Source organism: Callospermophilus lateralis, chromosome 8, assembly GCF_048772815.1.
Source record: "Callospermophilus lateralis isolate mCalLat2 chromosome 8, mCalLat2.hap1, whole genome shotgun sequence".
Taxonomy (NCBI): Eukaryota; Metazoa; Chordata; class Mammalia; order Rodentia; family Sciuridae; genus Callospermophilus; species Callospermophilus lateralis.
The window spans coordinates 93244084-93264351 of record NC_135312.1 but is presented as its reverse complement, the minus strand read 5'-3'; the positions used below and the strand labels follow the sequence as shown (position 1 = coordinate 93264351).

The following is a 20268-nucleotide window of genomic DNA, read 5'->3' as shown; positions in this document are numbered from 1 at the left end:
ATGAAACTTTCAAACATGTAGATAATTCTATATTCTAGGACGGGAAAATAATGACTAAAAAAAAAAAAATTGCATAATATGCATTAACTTTATTCTGGATCCTTCATTGAGAATATGCTCTACCAACATAAAGTAAAAGAAAATACAATTTGTTTTAGGATGTGGTTTCCAGGAATGTTTCATCACACTGCTTTCCTAAAGCTCTTTCTGAAAAAAATCCAAAAGCTGGTCAGTTTCTTATTTATTTATCTCACTTATTCAGCCATGTCTGATACAGTACTACAGTTAGAAAAGCGCTTAGCAACATTATGGATATTCTCAAAGTGCATACAAATCAAATACCCTTTATCATGGCTTTACCATGACTAGGGGGTCCTTTTTCTTTATGACCACATCCAGATAAAATATTATAATCCAGCTTTACATTTAAAAATAGATAGAAAAAAAAACAAAATACAAACACATTGATATTTGATTTATAAGGCATGGTGACAAATCATTTTCCTTAATAAATAAAGCTTGCATCTCAAATATACTTCAATTACTAATTACGGTAAGTAAACAAATGAGAAAAAAAGGAGTATAAAAGGAGGAAAAAAAGGATAAGAGAGGAAGAAAAATTTAAAAAAGAGAAATAGGAAATGGCAAAAGAAAAGGACTTAATCTAACTAGTTTTAACTACTATTCACTTAAGTCATGCTATAATTCACTCTCCAGAGAACTATCTGATTAATCACTGTTTGGAGTCAATCCTCTTTAAACTTTAGTTTCCCTAGGAAAGTAACCTTGACATAATATCAACACAACTTCCTTTAAATTGTAGCAGGAAACAAAACAGTCTATTATTCTGCGTTCTTTTTACTACCTGAAAACCTTGCCTTATTTATAAAATCAGATCTCCAAACCTCAGTTCATAATTTTTCAACTCTACCTAATTCTTCTGCTTTTCATAGAAGTGTATCATGAGGTAAAAATAAAACAGAGATAGAATAATCTAAGTAAGAAAAAAAATATTAAAAGAAGAAGACATTATGGTGGTTGCACATATTTGAAGACAGCCTTGAAAAAATACAAATAGGAAAAAATCCTTCGTTAATATATGTAGGAAACTGAAAGCTGTTGATATTGCTCTCAATTTTCCTCATATGAAATTCTCCCACTGCATTTATATATATGTAAGACCAAACAATTCTTCATCTTCTTTCAGTATAATGACCTCAACAATGTACTGTGTAAAAAATTGAAACAGTTTTCCTTTTAAAAAAAAAAAAAAGTCTGAAGCAGCTTTGTAACACAGTTAATTTAAAAGATGGAACCTTCCATAAAGCTGAAAACTTTACTGACTAATTTCATAAGGATATGAAGCAAAAAACACTGGAGTTAATTCCTTTGTTCTGTTGGAACATCAAAAAATTACACTGGTATCAATTAGAAATTGAGACATAAATCATATTCCTACCTGAGAACTCCATCTATTTGGTCTTTGGTATAGCCTTTTCCACTTTCACCACCACCAGATATGCTGTCCTTTGTGCAATTGGGTTTGCTCTGATCACCAGCACCTGATGGTTTTCGGCAATGAGGGCTATTTCCAGCAGTGCTTCCATTTTTCATAATTATCTCCAATAGTGCTGTACAAAGATAAAGTACGTTATGCCTGTTTACATCAAGTTGCATATATAAGATCTTAAGAAGAATGTTTTAAAGCAGACAAATTACAAACTGTGTACTCCAAAAAGATCTGCCATAGGGTCTTCTTAAATAGCAAGTATTCCCTTACATACTTAATTGTTTAAAGAACACTATTCACCATGTAAAAACTGAATGTTAAGAAATTTAAAGTTAATAACTTGAAATTACTATTCTTCAATTATTTATGACAAACTTTTATTTGTTAAGTAAAATTACAGAATACCAAAAGATAGTCTTTAAGTAGCTAATGAGATTATCCATAAAGAAACAGAAATTAGACTTGTTTATTTCTCAACTGCAACAACAGGAGCCAAAAGACACTGTATTATTTTCAAAACACTCAGGGAAAAAAATAACTGTCAACTTGCGCTCTGCATTAGTCTTCCATAATGTGCACAAGACAAAAACATTTTCACAAAGAATGAGAAACTTTATTGCTAAGAGTTGCACTGGATAATACTGTAATATTTACATTTCAGACAAAAGAAAAATGTTTCCAGTTAGGCTGAGGTACAAAAAGAATGGTGAACAAATATTGCAGTAAATGTGTAGCTATAAATCTAAACAATGAATGTATGAAACAACAATAATTGTGTTTAGGATTTGCTTTAAAATGATCTAGGGAGACCTGGGTTCAATCCCCAGCATCACAAAAAAAAAAAAAAAAAAAAAATAGAATAAAATGATGTGGGGGGAGAATCAATAAAAATTGGGGTTGAGCAAATGTATGAACTCAGGTTGGCTGTATATATTCAAAGTGGTTAAGATAAATGTGTGAGTCAGGCACAATGGAACACTCCTATAATCCTGACGACTTAGGAGGCTGAGGCAAGAGGATTGCAAGTTCAAGGCCAGTCTTAACTACTTAGTCAAACCCTAAGCAATTAAGTGAACCCATTTCAAAATAAAAATAAAAAGGGGTAGCATGTGACTCAGTACTAAAGTGCCCCTGGGTTAAAGCTCTAGTACAAAAAAAAAAAAAAAGATGGGTGATAGTGATAATATTTTCTTTCCTTTTGTATATGCTTGAAATGTTCCATATTAGAATTTATACTACATTAAAAGTTAACAAAACTAAAAGGAAAAAAAGAAAAAATTTACCATCTTAATTTTTTGGGGGGGTGGGGGGGAGAACAGGGTTTTACTATGTTATCCAGGGAAGCTTTAAATTCCTGGTCTCAATTCATCTTCCCACCTCAGCCTCCCAAATAGCTGGAACTATAGGCACATGCCACCACATTCTGCTTTGTTGAAGATTTTAACACATTTCAATTAATAAATGACATAAAGTAAATTCAAATGATGAATATTCATTTTTTCCTGGCACACAGAAATGAAAAGAGAACATATTATATCCAGGCCATAGAGATATCTTCTGAAAATCTCTAAGAACTAGTACCATATGTACCACAATTTATAAGCAAAATACATTTCAGTAAAAAATCAATTATAAAACTTTAACTAAAAAACACACAAATGTGGTGGAAATAAAAAAAAAATCCACAAAACTCATCAAAGAAATAATCATCACAGAAATTTGAAAATACTTAAAAGAATAACAATGACACTGTATCTCAAAACTTGTGGGTCAAACAGATATCCACTTGTTAAAGAGTTAATTTGGGCCCCCTACATCACACCATACTCAAAAATTAACTCGAAATAAAGCATACACTTAAAGGTAAATAGCTAAAACTACAAAACTCTGGTAAGACAATATATGAATAAATCTTTGTAACTTTGGTTTAGATAAATACTCTTACATGCAACATCAAAATTGCAAAGGAAAAAGTAGGCAATGTGCATTTAATCAAAATTAAACACTTTTGTACTTCAAAAGCTATCATCAATAAAGTGAAGAAAATCCACAGAATAGAAGAAAATATTTGAGAATCACATCTGATACAAGAAATGTGTCAGGCAATTCAATAAGAAGGCAAAAAAAACACAAAAAAACAATTTAAAAGCATGGGGTGAAAGTCCAGCAAGGTGATGCATACCTATTTCCAGCTACTCAGGAAGGCTGAGGCAAGAGGACTGCTTGAGCCCAGGAGTTGAAGACCAGCCTGAGCAACATAGGGAGACTTTGTCTCAAAAGGAAGAAAAAAAAAAAAAAAAAAAGCAACGAACAAAAACTATGGCACAAAGAACCTGAAAAGACATTTCTCTGAGAGATTTAAATGAATGACCCATATGAAATAGTTGCTCACTGTCATTAGCCACTACAGAAATGAAAATCTAAACCACAGTGAGACACCAATGCACATTCATTAGAATGGCTTTAGTCAAAAAGATGGACAATAATTAGTGCTGACAAGGATGTGCAGAAATTGGTACCCTAACTACACTGCCTGTGGGAATGTAAAATGGTGCAGCTGCTTTGAAAAATTGGTAGTTTTTCTTAAAAAAATTACCATTTGACTCAATCTCATTACTACCAAGATAAATAAAAACAAATATCTGTACAAAACTGGTTCATGAATATTGACAGGAACATTATTCATAACAAAATAGTGGAAACAAATAAAAACAAAAGTGAACTATCTAGACAATAGTATATTATTTGAAAATTTAAAAAAAGGTACTGGGTACATGTACAACATGGATAAATTGTGAAAACATTATGCTAAGTAAAAGAAGTCAATAACAGGGCTGGGGATGTGGCTCAAGCGGTAGCGCGCTCGCCTGGCATGCATGTGGCCCGGGTTTGATCCTCAGCACCACATACAAAACAAAGATGTTGTGTCCGCCAAAAAAACTAAAAAAAATAAATAAATATTAAATGCTGCATGAAATGTCTACGCTGTATATCTATTTATATGAATGTTCAGAACAGGTAAATTGAGTTAGAAAGATCAGTTATTGCCAATTGTAGAGTATAGGGATGGTGAGGAGAGTATAATTGAGAAATTAAGTGTGATTGCTAATGAGTATGGGGTTTCTACTTCTTTTTTTTGTTGTTGTGTTTTTAAATATTTTTTTTAGTTATAGTTGGACACGATACTTTTATTTTTATGTGGTGCTGAGGATCGAACCCAGTACCTTGCTCGTGCTAGGCAAGCCACAACCCCAACCCCATATTATTGTTCTTGAAACAGAGTCTTACTATTGTTGCCCAGGTTACCTACAAATTCACGATCCTCCTGCCTCAGCCTCCTGAGTAGCAAGCACTACAGGCATACACAACCATGCCTAGCCTGGGGTTTCTTTCTGAGGTGAGAAAATGTTCTAAAACTAATTGTTATGGTGATTGCACAATTCTGTGAATATATTAAAAACCCACTTAGTTAAAGTTAACTATATACTATAAATGAGTGAATTATATGGTATGTGAATCATCTCAAATAAAGCTATTTTATGTACGTATTTTAAAAATTCCAACAGTGCTGTTAGCAAATATGTAAATATGTAGATATTTATTATTTATATAAACTTTTCTACCATTCATTTTCCCTGGTTAATAGATTTAAGAAATCAAGGACATAGGAAATTTAGTTCTTATAAAATCTATTGTTATAGACGGTAGAAAAATACTAAATTTAGACAGCAATCTTATAGTTATTAAAAACAGAAATATAACACATAGTCAACTATTAACTGTAGTTTAGTTCGTACTTAATGCAATCACAAGGGAAGTCATCAGTCTATCAGGGAGTCGTTCACAACATTTAAACATGAAAAATTTGGGGGGAATTCTGGGACAAAGGCTGTGATAGCAAGTTAAATTTTAAATTTCTCCATATTCTCTCATAAAATCAGAGCAATTAAATAACAAAGTCAAAACTTCATGCACAAAACACCCAAATACAAGGTAGGGACTACCACCAAGCTAAAAAGATCTGCGGGGATATTAGAAATGTGTGAGAAGCAGAAAATAGCAATGGGGCATTTGCCAGCCAAAAGAACAGAAAAAAAACTCAAAATAAGCAACAGGCAAAACTGAGCAAAGTGTGTTAAAAAGAATGAGTTTTATGATAGCTATAATATAAAAATAGCATCATAACAGCACGAGTGCAAGGGTCTACAATAAAGACTACAGGCACAGAACACTCCAGTTACTACAAACTGATAAAACCAATCAATCAAAATTCTCTTCCAGAACAAGGAGAAACTGCTGGGAACAGGACCTAACTGAAGAGGATAGAGACAAAGGGAAAAAAGAAAAGAGAAACTCCAGATTAAAGTGGTGAAGGAGAAAGGAATGAGACATTCTCAAATAGCAAGGTGACATTCTTAAACATTATACAAAAACTGAAGGATCGCTGTGTATTCAGAAAGGCTAAATTAACATCACATAAAAAAGAATAAAAGAAAATTGTGGAGGTCTAATACAAATTATTATAAGGAAAAAAAGAGTAATTATAAACAAATCTCTAAAGACAATGATGGAACACTACACAGATTTTCTCTTCTACTAATACTTCAAAACAAGATCAAGGGGCTTTAAGAAACAATACATGATATGAAAGGATAAACATGAATAAAAATTACAACCACCTCAGAAATTATCTATCCAGAACTTAGGTGCAAAAACTCAGGAAAAAGCCAAAATAGAAGAAATAGAGTTATAAAAATACCAGAAAAACTTATGAGAAAGAAGATATAAAAGGATGGAAATTTTAAAAATTAAAATATTTTAAATTAAAAAATTTTGAGAAAGTGACAAATACTGAAGGTATCTGAAGAAGATCCAACATATGTACAACAGGTATTCTGAAAAAGAAAAATAATAAAACAAATATAACAATAATAGACTAAAACATCTAAACTATACAAGGCTAAATAACACACCTAAGAGTACTAAGAATAACCAGCATAGCAAAAAGACACATTCTAGTAAAATTAACTCGGCATCTAGGCAAAAAAGAGCAAATGATATATAAAGAAATAAAAACTTAAGACTGGTGTGGTGGCCATGCCTGTAATCCCAACCAGTGGGGAGGCTGAGGCAGGAGGATCAAAAGATCACCCTCAACAACCTGTCTTGAAATAAAAAATAAAAAAGGATTAGGAATGTAGTTCAGTGGTAGAGTGCCATTGGGTTCAATCCCCAGTACCCACAAAAACAAAGAAGATGAGGCAGGAGAAGCATTTGAGACCAAGAATTCAAAGCCAGCCTAGGCAACATATTAAAGATACTAAGTCCAAAAAGAAAAAAAAAAAATAAATATCCCAGTTACCAAGAAAGTCAGAAGCTAAAGGCACAGAGGCTGGCACAACATAACCTGGGTTCAATTTAGAGCCCTTCTTTTAAAAAAGAAAGATAGATAGATAGTCATTAGATTTTGCTCATCAGTAATACTTGCAAAAAAACAATGGAGTAACATATTTAGATACCCAAGGAAAGAAAATGTGAGCCAAGGACTCTGTATCCACCAAACTAACAACATGGAGTAAATCCACAGATGAACTGTTTTCAACATTCTAGAACTTAAAGAGCATAGTTCCCATAAACCCTACCTAGGAATCTACTACAAAACAAATTTCAGGAATCTAAAATAATTTATGTGTATATATATATATATATATATATATATATATATATACACACACACACATACATACACACACACACACATATATACACACACACGTGTGTGTATATACACATTTATACATATGGACTGATGTTGAGCATTTACTCTATTAAATACTTATAGACTTAAGACTAAATGATGGTTGAGAGAGAATGTGTAGTATGTATGCTACATAGTAATGATGTTATGTTCTGACACTATAGCTATAGTTCAAATATCTTAAGAATGGTGAACTAAAAAAATTATTGGGTGTCTTGCTTTCCTTTCTCTTTTGTCAGCTGGGGTTGGCAGAACCTAAGAGGCTTGGACCAAGGAAATTTATTGGGACCAAAGAAGCAGTCATAACTAAAAATATAGCTAAGCTTGATAGGGCCTGCACTAACAGTTAACAAGGCAACTTTTCAAATACAGGGGAAAATGAATAAGTAAGTGGGGAACCACTTTTCTCATTGCCAGAGAATAGAAATACAAATAGGAAAATGCAGAGGCTTGAATAAACTCTATGGTACTACACTGAAATGAAGTTTGTGAACATGTGTGTGTGTGTGTGTGTGTGTGTGTGTGTAGACATCAAAATTAATACTGATCAAATTACTATAGATGTATATAGATGTATGTCTACATTAAACAACACACATATGTCGAAATGCATATCTACACACACACAAACACACACACACACAAATTCACACATACATGTATTGCCTAGTTCTGTCCACTCAGAGAATCAGGAGCAATACAGTAATGAGGTCTATTAATGACTGAATCTTAGTTTCTAAATACAACTGTCTCTTAAAGGAAACAGCTCCTTGGAGAAATAGCTGATTTCTAGGACAGAGAAGTAAAAAGAAAGTATGCAAATTGTTTTGTGCCCCGAAAGGAAAAAATTTCAAAGAATGATGAAGACATGTCAAAAAAGACACAGAGCCAGGTTCAATGGTGCACGCCTGTAATCCCAGTGACTTGTGAGGTTGAGGCAGGAGGATTCTGAGTTCAAAGCCAGCCACGGCAACTTATGGAGGCTCTTAGCAACTCAGCAAGACCCTGTCTCAAATAAAATATGGCTCAGTGGTTAAGCACCCCTGGGTTCAATCCTTGGTACCAAAAACAAACAAACAAACAAAAGACACAGGAGCCAGGGTGAAGAGGTGCATTATTTTGTATCAAAACAAATAATGATAACAGATTAAATGGGAATCTATGAATCCATCCAGATAAATAAGCCTAAATGCCATCTAATATATGTGGAAGGAATGATAGAATTAGCAAACTGCCATTTGGCAACCATCAGAAATTTATCCAGAAAAGAATAATCAATGAATGTTACAAGGATATGGTAAAAGTTTGTTGAGGAAAAGGATGTTTATAGTTTCAAATTATTTCCCCACAAAGTATACATTAATTACCACAGAGAAAAAATAAACTTCATAAACTTTATAGTAGAGAAAATGGGCAATCATCAGCTTAGCAAAATGATCAAAGTAATCTCAGTAGTAAGGACCAAATCAAAAATTGTGTGTCTCCTGATGTGTTACACTAAGAATAGAATACCACTTGTATGGTACTCCTAACAAAAGTTCATATGAGGAAATATAAGTCAAACCCAAATAGAGGGAAATTCTATAACTGGCTTATCCTCATCAAAAAGTAAAAGTCGAGAGAGAAAATAAAGAAATCATGATATCTTGAGGAAAAAACATACCCACCAAATAAATGCAACACATGCTTTTTTGTCATAAGAGACATAACTGAGAAAACAGGCAGAATTTAAATGAGGTACATGCATTAATTTCCTAAATTTGATGGTTATAATGTGGTTAAGAATGTCCTTGTCTTAGAAAATATACACTGGCCAGGACACAGTGGCACACACCAGTAATACTAGTTATTCTAGAGGCTGAAGCAGGAAGATCACAAATTCCAGGCCAGTCAGGGCAACTTAGTAAAATCCTCTCTCAAAATAATGAAGACTGGGGATAGAGTACCCGTGGTGAAGCACCCCTCCAATACCCTCCAATATATGTGTGTATAATATACACACACACACACACGCATATATCAGTATGTGTGTGTGTGTGTATATATATAGATAGATAGATAGATATAGATATAGATATAGATATATATATATAGAGAGAGAGAGAGAATGAATGAGAGAGAGAGAATTATTCAGAGGTGATGGGACATCATGTCTACAACGGAACTATTAATCACTTCAGGAAAAAAATACAATAAGAAACATTGTGGGGGCTGGGGATGTGGCTCAAGCGGTGGTGCGAGCGCATGGCCCGGGTTGGATCCTCAGCACCACATACAAACAAAGATGTTGTGTCCGCCAAAAAACTAAAATAAATAAATGGATATTGAAAATTCTCTCTCTCTAAAAAAAAAAAAAAAAAAAAAGACTATTAGATTCTGTTTAAAAAAAAAAAAAAAAGAAACATTGTGGGTGTGCGTGTATATACACACATGTACTTAGCAGTCAGAGGTAGAAGAGGAAGAATATGCTAAAGCAATGTAGTAACATATTTTAAAAACTGGAAAACTGAAATGTATATGGGAGTTGGTGCTATTCTTTGTATGAAGTTTGCATTATTTGTTAGTCATGCATTGCTTAACAAGATTTCAAGAGAAATGTATTGTTAGACAATTTCATCACTGTGAAAACATAGTGTACTTATATAAACTAAGACAACGGATATAACTAGGTATTATAATGTTAAGAGTATATGCAACCTGCAGCTGATCAAAATGTAGTTATGGGGGACATGACTGAATTTGTATAAATCTGTTATTATTGTGACTTCTATAAGTTTGAAATTATTTCAAAATTTTATAAAATAGGAAAATAGGGAGAATATATGTAAAGAAAACATAACTGTCTTCAATAATTATATTAATGGGTAAGTACTGATAAATATTACTATGAAATGATTATATATACGATATGGCATGAAGCAAATAATCATGGTATATTCTATAATCTCCCATGTCTTTGAGAATCAGGATTACAAATGAGGTAGAAAGGAGATAGAAATATAAATTTTTAAAGTTTACATAAAATCCTGAGGTACTTAGCTGAAATTAGAATAGTATAAACATATAAACCATATCATCTTTAAAAATAACACACATTCACACATAAACAATATATATTTTCTACTTCTGGGCACTGAAAAAGCCCCAGACAACGAACAACCTAGATGTCATAGTATCCTTAGTGCTCATATTATGATGGAAGAAAAACATTTTCCATTAAAAAAAAAAAAAACTGTTTATAAGAGATGTAGATAATTCCAGGTCTGCCACAGAAAAATGTCCTGAGGAGCTTGAACATTTTGTTATACCAAAGAATAAAGTTAAGTATTAAAGACTACTGGAGATTTGTCTATAGAACTCTGGAACTATTATCATAAAGGGGATCCCACTGGCCAAAAACCTAATAAAATACTAACAATTAGTTGCTTTTAGAGAATAAAAGGTAATAGGCTCCCTTTCTCAAAAATGATTAAAAAAATAAAATAAGCATTTATTATGCTTTTCCTATTTGGTTCATACAACTGCATAACCATAAAACAGGTGAGAGTAGAGTGCCCCTTTATGGAAGTATTTTAGCTAATACCTGAAGAAATTATTTTTAAAGTATGAAGCCAGATAAGAAAGTGATTATTTATTTTTAATATTTACAGATGACCACAGGATCCTATGAATGTTGTTAGAGGCTATCTGTAAGTCCCCTTTCATTTTTAGCATAAAGAAGTTCTTCTAGTGTTCTAGTGACATCATCTGTACTAATAGCTGCATTCTGGATATTACTAAAGCAGGATCATGCAGTTGTTTCACATTTTCAGGAGTTATTATGACACTGAAAATTTTGTACAATTTTCTACACAGGGTCTCTGCCTAACAATAGCTGTTTACACACATTAGTTTACACTAAACTCTTTTAGTAAAACTCTCAACAACTGATATTATTTGTGAGCTTCAAAACCCAGTTTCACCTTATAAAAAGTGAAATCAGAGTTTTCTGTAGTAACAATTACTGAAATGAATGCCTGAAAAAAATAACATGATTCTTCTAATATACTGCCAGAATTTAGAACACACTGGATTTTTCTGATTTATGTAATGTCATCAGTCACATGAAATCTCATTTGCAGTAATGTACAATATCATAAACAACAGTTGTGCAAACTACTTATAAAACAAAGTTCATTTACGTTTTGGTTTTAAAACTCTGTGAGTTCATTTTTTGCATTTACCTTCCAAATACACTGAGATTTTAACATAACCTGCATTTAACTAATACATATGCTTGGTTCATCAAAAAAAAAAAAAAAAATGTAGTAGTAGTAAACATTACTTAAAAATCCCACACAAGAAGAAAAAAAAACATACTATTTTCATATTTTTAACTCTAGTCACTCTCATTGGCTGGCCATTCAGCTTTACAGACAATTTCAAATGAAAAAAAAAATGCATCTGTAGCTTAACTTTATTCTATTGTTGATATACTGTGGATATTCTTTTATAGCAATAAATATAGTCCTCAGCAATTTTAATAGGTAAATAGTATATAAGTGCAGTGAAACTTATTTTGTCAAATCCCACTGATGGACATTTATATTCTTCCCAAATTTTTGCTCATCATAACCCTTAAATCTGTATTTTAAACACTTAGTGTGGTTATTGAAAAGCTTCATTTGTGAAAGTTTTAACATGGAATATCATGCAGTTATAAAACTCTTATTTAGTTATTTAACAAATCCTCTTTATTGAGAATTGTAAAATTTTATAAATAAATATCATTCCAGAGACCTGTACATGCCATAAGTATATGTAAAACAGCATTAGGTATTATGGTAGTAAAACGAATGATAAAAATTAAAATGGCTCAAGACTTCTAAGAAATTTTTAATCTAAAAGAGGGAGAGATTTTATACAAACAATAAAGAAATGAGGGCTAGGGATGTAGCTCTGACAGAGCAATTGTTTTTCATATGATTTAAGGCCCTGGGTTTGATCCCTTTCACAGAAAAAAAAAAAAAAAAAAAAGAAGCAAAAACAAAAAACAAAGAAATGAAATGCTGCATGGCAGAACTAAATGCTAAGTAAAGCATAAAATATGGAGTTCAAATCCCAACTTAAATTAATCCTAATTTAAAGGAATTATTTTGTCCTCAAATAAGTACTAAAAAAATGGCATGAGACAAATACACTGTGAACTGCAAAGCATCATGCAGGGTGTTTTTATTTTTTGCCATATAATAATACATGACATTCTTATTGTAATTAAGATAATAAAATATCCTTACAATAACCTTGTGAAAACTGAGGCTCAGGAAAGGAAGGAGGAAATGACAGTAACCGAATCATTATTATGCCCAGTAGATACTTAACATTTCCTCTAGAATATAAACTCCAAGAAAACAAGAACTTTTGTCTTATTATGCACTGAATCCCTAGTTCCTAGAATACTGCCCAGCACAGAAAAATATATATTCAAAAATAATCTCCATTTTATAGATGAAGGAAATAAGTTCAAGAAGATTAAATGACTTACCCAAAATCACACTACTTAATAATTGAGGTTCAAACCCAAACTCAGTATTCTTCTTTCAACTCTAATGTGTAAAATAGTTTTGACTACTAGATGAAATTTGGAAATAATTTTGTAACACTTAATTTCATCATACAGAAATAACTTTAGAATAGATAATCTGTACTAATAAGTTTTAATTAAGTCAAATAGAAATAAAATGCAATTATTATAAAAAGAATAGGTTGAAAATATTCCAGATGTATGCTTAAAGTGCTTTGCTTATTACTATGAGACAAAAGGGAGAGAAATTTTCATTTTTATTAGATAAAATTTTAAAATAATATAGCAAAAAATAAAGGAGGAAAAATTTACATGTTATCTCTCACATGAGGGGAGGAAGGGATTACTTTAATTGCTACAGTGCAGACAGATGCTGAAAATTATAGATAATCCATTCATTAAACTTACCTATTCATTAAAGTAGATGCAGAATGGTCTTTTATGAAGCTATAGGCCACCATTTGAATACAAAACAATAAAAATGTTTTCCTTTTAAAAAAATAATCTATAATCTGTCCCCTATGAAAGACTCAAATATTAAAATAGCAATGTAAAACATTAAAACAGTGAAACTATAAACCTCTACCAAAGTCCAAAACATATCAATAATTCAATAAACATACAATCTAAGAAACCAAAATGTAACTTACTTTTCTGCCTACTGAGATTATTTTTCCAGAAATTTATTTATCCTGTGTGGTAGCTATTCATGTATATTAACCCCAAACCTAAACTCATTGTATAAAAATATTTAAAAGTTGTACAATTCAAGAAGTTCACTGCAACAAGTACACTGTACAATAATACTGTCAAATAAAAACATTGAAAGCAACAATGTCCTAGATCCCTTTGAAGATCAAGTTTTTCCTCAAGGAAAACTCTTACCAATTTTTTGAAGAGTTTTATTAATCAGACTTCTTACCTGACAAGAAAAAAATTTTAAAAGGATAAAAATCTTGCAATTTATTAGTGCTCGGTTGCAAGTTTTTCCATTTACTGAACTATAAGAATAACAGAAACCATACTAAATACTTTCTTTTGCCTTAGTACAGGTACATCCAGAAGAAGTGAACTTTTTTTGGGGGGGAGGGGGGTAGGGGTAGTGGGGATTGAACTCAGGAGCACTTGACCACTGAGCCACATCCCCAGCCCTATTTTGTATATCTTTATTTAGAGACAGGGTTTCACTGAGTTGCTTAGTGCCTCACCATTGCTGAGGCTGGCTTTGAACTCATGATTCTCCTGTCTCAGCCTTTCGATTTTTTTTTAATATTTATTTTTTAAAAAGTTGTAGGTGGACATAATACCTTTATATTTATTTGGTGCTGAGGACTGAACCCAGTACCTCACATGTTTTAGGCGAACCCTCTACTTCTGAACCACAATCCCAGCCCCAACGATTCAATTTTCTGAAATACAAGAGTTTTATGGTAGTCTAAAATAGGTAATATCAGGGATAACATTTTAAAATCTCATAACCAACAGCTCTAGTTTTCTTCTACACTAAATTTTTTTATCAGGGTCTTCCACAAATGTTCTAGATCTTTCCCTGTCCTGAATTCTTAAATTATTCCAAAAAATATCTTCTGAGAATATTTGACATAAAATACTTTTCTAAGTACTTGTACATAACTTTATCCCAGCTCACATCAACCCCGTGATGACATTTCATATATAATGAAAGCTAAGAACCTTGTCTCCGGTTACAAGATGTTAGAGACACAGTCTGCATCTCAACTAAGGTTTTCAACTACCCCAATATCATACCCTATCAACTTTACTAGATAATTACAAAACGCCCTTATAGTACATTTGTATCACTGACTTTCACACTTATATACCTTAATTTTCCCAATGGTGATGGTCTTTAAAAGCAACAACTGTGTTGTTGTTATAAGATGAAAAAGTTCAGAAGATCCTTTACACAACGTGCATATATTTGATGCTACTAACTCGTACACCAAAAATGGGTAAGATGGTAAATTTTGTGTTTTTAAAATTTAAAAAAAGCTCCTTTCTTTTTCTTCACCTCCTGTATTCTCTGATAAAAGTTCAAATATAATGTTAATGCAAAGGATAGAGAGAAAAGCAAAGAGCACAAGTGTTTCAACAAGGTAGAAAGTAACAAACCAATAAAACAGGTAGTCCCACATTCTTCTTATCAGTAATTTTGTTCTTAGAAATATTTTGAACCTCAACCAAAATATTATCCAGTGAGTAAGGCAATAAAGGGTAGTGGTTAAAGGCCTTTTGGAATCCCAAAGCTCAGCTACTATTCCGACTTTGCTACTAAGTGTTGTGTGACCTTGGTAAGATATTTTCATTCATTTACTCATTCGTTCGTTTACCAAAAATATTTTCATATGGGTAATAAACCTAGGAAAATGACTCCTGTACTTATATATAGGACTGTTCTAAGGAGTAAATAATTCACATAAACATGCCAGGCACAATTATTGGCACTCTGTAACTTCGTGTGTGTGTGTGTGTGTGTGTGTGTGTGTGTAACTTTGAAGTCTAGAGAGTAGACAATGAATAGGATAATTTCAACTTAAGTACACTGTTACTTAAAGATTAATCTATTTTGTCGAAATTATGGTATTATCAAGTCAGATGCTATTTAGCAAATCATTGCTGACTCTTGATCAATCTTTCAAAGTGTATGCTCCTCTCTTTTAAAGAATCCGACTCTCCCAGGGAAAAGCAATGTCATCTCAGGTATTCGAAGATGTTTGTTATGGAGACAGCTATCTACAAAGCCCAGAAGATGGTGAAATCTGAGATTAGCCATCAGAGTTCCTTGATCCTCTCACTTCATTAGGGGACTAGGCCTTATTTGGGAGAGAGGGGACCACATAATCAAACACCCATATAAAACTGCCCTACGGTAAGACTGGACCAGTCTCCTCCTGGGGAAATGAGGACTGGGCATTTTCGAAAACGGTTCGGGGAGCCTACAACTCTTGCGGTCAGCAGAGCGGCGGCGACCCGCAGGCAGGCTGGTGCAGAGGGAGTCTCGGACAGCCTATTTCCAGGCGGCCCGGGCCTGGCGACCGCTGGACCGCCGGCCTGCTCTTCCCCAGCACCCCACGGCGGCTGGCAGGCCCGGGCCCCGCCAGCTCCCGCAGGCGCGGTGGGGTGGGGGCGAGCTGCGGGACGGCCAGGCCCCAAGGCAGGAGAGAAGGGACACTGAGGTCTCACCGCGGGCCGAGGGCAGAGGGTAGAGCTTCTCGGCCTTCTGAAGGAAGCGCTGGGCCTTCTCGCGGTTGCCGGCATTCAGGGCCTCCCGGGCGATCTCGACACATTTCTCTGCCTCATCCCGGTTCCCCTCCATGGCTTGCGCCTGGTTCCCTTTCCTCGGGAAGGACAGCTACGACGGGGAAGCCGCCGCCGCCGAGGAGGCGAGGCCAGCCCGGGTGGGGGCGTGCGGCGGCGAACGGGGAGGAGCACAGGGGACCGTGGCGGCGGCGGCCCGGGCGCACGGGCGGGCCTCGCAGCTCCGCCTCCTCACAGCGGCCTCCCCGCCCCCCGCGGGCCGCTACGGCGCGAGCCGCATCTTCTCCAGCCCCGGACCGATCTCCTGGGCCTGGGCGTCCCAGCCCACGTGGCGGCAGATAGAAAGACCCGACTGGTTCAGAGCCAAGGAGCCCACCACAGCCCAGGAGCCCACCACAGCCCGCGGGTGACAGCAGCCCCGCGCGGAGAGGGGTGGGGACGTGCCCCTTGACCTCCGGGCGCGGCCGGCGTAAATAGGAGCCCGCCCTGCGTGCTGCCGGGACGGCGGTGTAGGGGAGGAGACTCAAAAAATTCCCAGGGAGCGAGGCCCCGCCTCTAGGGCCCCTCGTCCGTGGGCGGATTCGGTCAGGTGAGGATCACCGTGTCAGTCCCACACTTGCCACTTCCGGCACGTCAGAGCGTCGTTGGACCCTAACCCTGGGGCTTGCTTTACTGCCTCATTCCAGACTGTACCTCTGTAGTTTTCCAAAAAATAAAAATTTAATCTGGAATTTGCAATTATTCTGGTGAAAGCAGATCCAAGCAGCGGTAATCCTAGGCCAAGATAAAAAGGACCAGCTCTTTCACCTATTAATACTTCCTTTTCCATTTTTATAACATTACCTCTAGGAATTACCATGTCCTGTTGATCTCAGTGATGGGAAAAGGACCACTTAAAATATTTGGCAATGTCCACATTTAAAGTTTAAAAAAATTTTTTTCAGAACTTGTTTGTATCAAAACGTTAAAGATCCACTGCAACCCAACCACAATTTTTACATGTTGAGTGGGTCGAACTACTGTTAGCAGCATCAACTACTATCCTTACTACTTACAAAGGAATCCTCATTATCTATAAAATAAAAATGAGTATATTCCCAAAGTTATGACTGATTAACTTTCAGACTTCAAAACAGTGCCTGGCACCCAGAAAGCAGTAATTCTACCTATCCTAAACGGAAAAGTTCTTAATGTGGAAGTAGCTATGCAGATAACTTCCCCACCTACCCAAGTCCCTCAGTTAGTGCACTGATGTAGTGCTGTCACATACTGACAAGCACAGGCAAGGCAACAAACAGTGCAAGAAAGAGCAATTATCCCCCTCCAGTTCCTGCCAAACTTCTAGAATCTTTTAAGAGCTCATTATATAATGTAAAAAAAAAAAATACAGTTGGTTACCTGACTTTGGTGATCTAGAGAGTAACTGTTTAATTCCTAAAGGAAAAAAATGTGCTTGATTATTGCTGGATGAGATGTTCCAAAGAACCATTTCTATTACAATCAAACAATTTTAGAACAACTAGTTTGGGATATGACCTTTATTGAACTTATCCACCAGAGTGGAAATAATGTCTGTACAAAACCAAATGTTTGTTACTATAACTTCTGCATCACAATTAAAATCCAAACAGTTTTTTAAAAACAGTCAACTCAATCAAAACCCACTACTTCAGAATCAATAGCTTCTTTGAAGCCACAGTAACACTTAAATATGGTTAAGACTCGAATGCAGAAATTTGGTTGGTTGGAAAGCTAATTAAACTTCCAACTTGCTCAAATAGAATTACAAAAAGGCAAAATTGTGTTTTTTTTTTCACAGAGATACAGTCCACTGGAATCACCAACACTGGACAGCTGTTAAGAGTATTAGAGTCCTGAGATAATAAGGAATCCAGGCATCCTTTAAACAGTCTTCTGTTGTCCTTTCTTCCCAATCAGAGATTTGTGGATATGAGGGATGACACCTAGGAGAGTGACATGGATTAATTCTTCTGTCAGTATATTTTTTAAATGACAGTATTTGAAACCAAGGCAGTTGACTACTCAATTGGTAGTCTTTAAAAACTTAAAAGTTCAAATATTGAGTTATACAAAAAAACTCAAACCATACTGCATCAATAAAAATATACTTAACATCCTGTTCCGGACTACAGTCCATTATTAAAGCTAAAAATCTTTCCTTTTCTAAGTTTACTTAAAAATTTGAATTACATACCACCACCAGCAATTGTAGCCTTGATGAGAGAGTCCAATTCTTCATCTCCACGAATAGCAAGTTGCAAGTGACGAGGGGTGATACGCTTTACCTTTAAGTCTTTTGATGCATTTCCTGCCAATTCAAGTACCTAGAAGGCAGAATCTAATCAATCCTCCAACTTTCCTCAGCTAAGATCCATAAAGCAGTATCAAAATCTTAACGAGTGGAAATCTACCAAATTTTCGAAGCCTCCCTCAAATAGCCTGAATGGCAAGATATGCAAAAGCTAAGGGCACGCAATTATATTTCCAAGAGCAGCAAACTCAAGCTCAGTTCGATCCTTATTAAGCACCAGCTCCCTCTAGCGTTCTCTTTGGTTTCTCGCCGCGCTTAGGGCCTGGGAGTTTTCTTGCATCACTTTCCTCCTTCCCTCACGCTGCTTTCCCCCGCCCCCTAAACCTTTTCCAGATTACAGACGTACACCCATTTACCTCTGCGGTGAGGTACTCCAGGATGGCTGCGCTATACACAGCGGCAGTCGCGCCCACACGTCCATGGCTGGTTGTCCTAGATTTCAGGTGTCGATGAATACGGCCCACAGGGAACTTAATTTTAAGCACACAAACAAATGCATAAAGATAATGAGTCAAATACGGGCAAATTACACGCGCGCCAAAGCAAGGGGCACGGACACTGGTGCAGCAACGCGCCCTGGCACCTACACACGTGATCGATGCCCCCCCATATTTATCGTATCCGCAAGCTTAAGTCGCGACACCCCATCACCCACGCAAAGATGAAACGCCCATCCAGAGCAATGATAAACAAGAAAGGAGGTGCAAAGAAAAAGCCATGGCAGTCACACTGCACAAACAACTACTGACCTGCAAGCCGGCTCTCTGCGAGCGGGAAACCGCCTTTGTCTTGGCCTTTCCGGAGTCCTTCCCAGCCTTACCACCAGCCTGCAGCGCGCAGACGCCCGCGAGCGGAGGAGGAACGAGAATATAGAATTACCAGGGCGGTGCGCCCCTCCCCCACCGCGCGTCCCGGGCGCGAGCCCGTGCCCGCGCCCCGCCGGGGTCTCTGGCCCGCCGCGCACTGCAACGGCGACCCCGCCCGCTGCCCCCCGCCGCGCGCCCGACGCGGCCGCGCGCCTCCGCCCGCTGGCCCCCAGCGGCGCTGCGCGCGCCACCCAACCCCAACCGTCGCCGCCCGCCGCGAGATCGGGGGGCTGCTCCGCTTGCAGCCGACAAAACACCTCCCCCCGCACTTCCAAATCCTGTCTCCGCGCGTTCCCAACCGTCGCCACTTCATTCCCATCCCGTGTGTAACGGGTTTTACCCCCCGCCGTCAAAAAGCCGCGGAGTCATCGAGCGTCTCTTCGAAGTTTACCATCTCAAATTCTGCTGAAGCTCAGACAAGCAAGGCAGAGAAAAGGCGAGAAAAGGCTAGTCAGACACACAGCGAGATCCCACCACCTACTCCTTCGTCGCACCGCGATTCAAACTGCGCTGTCTCCCGCCTTCCCCGCTCCCTTTATACTGCAGAATGTTCCCTCATCCGGGAACTCGGATTGCTCATCCCACCAATGGCTGCCACCCGCCCTCGGGACGCGTCCTTGAGGCCTCAGCCAATGAGCAAGCGAAGAAAAGGGCGGAGGGGCGGGTGCTTCAAAACTCGAGCCATGATTGGGGCATGGGGAGGAGGTGGGGGAGGGCGGAGGGATGAGACTTGGGGAGAAGAAGGGCACAGCGGCGGGAGGAAAGAAACAGAGCGATGTAGGCTCGGTGAGCGCGGAGATCAGCCGGTTGCTGTCACGTGTCTGAAAGGAGGAGCTGAAAGGCCCAGGGGAGGAGCACGCGGTAGCGTCTCCTGCCCCCACCCTGGTTCCCTAGAGGAGTTCTGGTGACCACGTGAAGTTGCCTCAGGGTCTAGCCCACCCTCCTCAACTCTTAACCCCGAGC

At 36.9% G+C, this 20268-nt stretch overlaps 2 protein-coding genes across 5 annotated transcripts in view; both read right to left on the bottom strand.

Annotated features, from left to right (window-relative positions):
- Dnajb14 (DnaJ heat shock protein family (Hsp40) member B14) overlaps nucleotides 1–16407 on the bottom strand; it is a 42717-nt gene extending 26310 nt beyond the window's left edge. For 3 of the 4 annotated variants that reach the window (XM_076864670.2, XM_076864672.1, XM_076864671.1), the window contains exons 1-2: nucleotides 16033–16407; nucleotides 1460–1631 (exon numbers count right to left, since the gene is read on the bottom strand). In XM_076864670.2, the coding sequence (XP_076720785.1) occupies nucleotides 1460–1631; nucleotides 16033–16165 (305 nt within the window). In that variant the 5' untranslated portion in view covers nucleotides 16166–16407. The remainder of the gene's footprint in view (nucleotides 1–1459; nucleotides 1632–16032) is intronic. The other variant, XM_076864673.2, reaches the window with a different exon arrangement.
- Nucleotides 16408–17627: 1220 nt separating this feature from the next.
- Nucleotides 17628–19855, bottom strand: H2az1 (H2A.Z variant histone 1). Its single transcript, XM_076864266.1, has 5 exons — nucleotides 19697–19855; nucleotides 19189–19266; nucleotides 18796–18909; nucleotides 18323–18452; nucleotides 17628–18071 (listed from the first exon to the last, which is right to left on the bottom strand). Exons 1-5 carry the CDS (start codon nucleotides 19697–19699, stop codon nucleotides 18010–18012), a joined length of 387 nt encoding a protein of 128 aa, XP_076720381.1. The 5' UTR covers nucleotides 19700–19855; the 3' UTR covers nucleotides 17628–18009.
- Between the last annotated feature and the right edge of the window lie 413 nt (nucleotides 19856–20268).

What these genes read in the sequence shown, in the direction of transcription:
- H2az1 (XM_076864266.1), bottom strand. An exon ending in CGCAGAGAGCCGGCTTGCAG is followed by an intron (nt 18,910 to 19,188) that starts GTCAGTAGTTGT and finishes CTTAAAATTAAG; the next exon opens with TTCCCTGTGGGCCGTATTCA. An exon ending in TGGAGTACCTCACCGCAGAG is followed by an intron (nt 18,453 to 18,795) that starts GTAAATGGGTGT and finishes TCTGCCTTCTAG; the next exon opens with GTACTTGAATTGGCAGGAAA.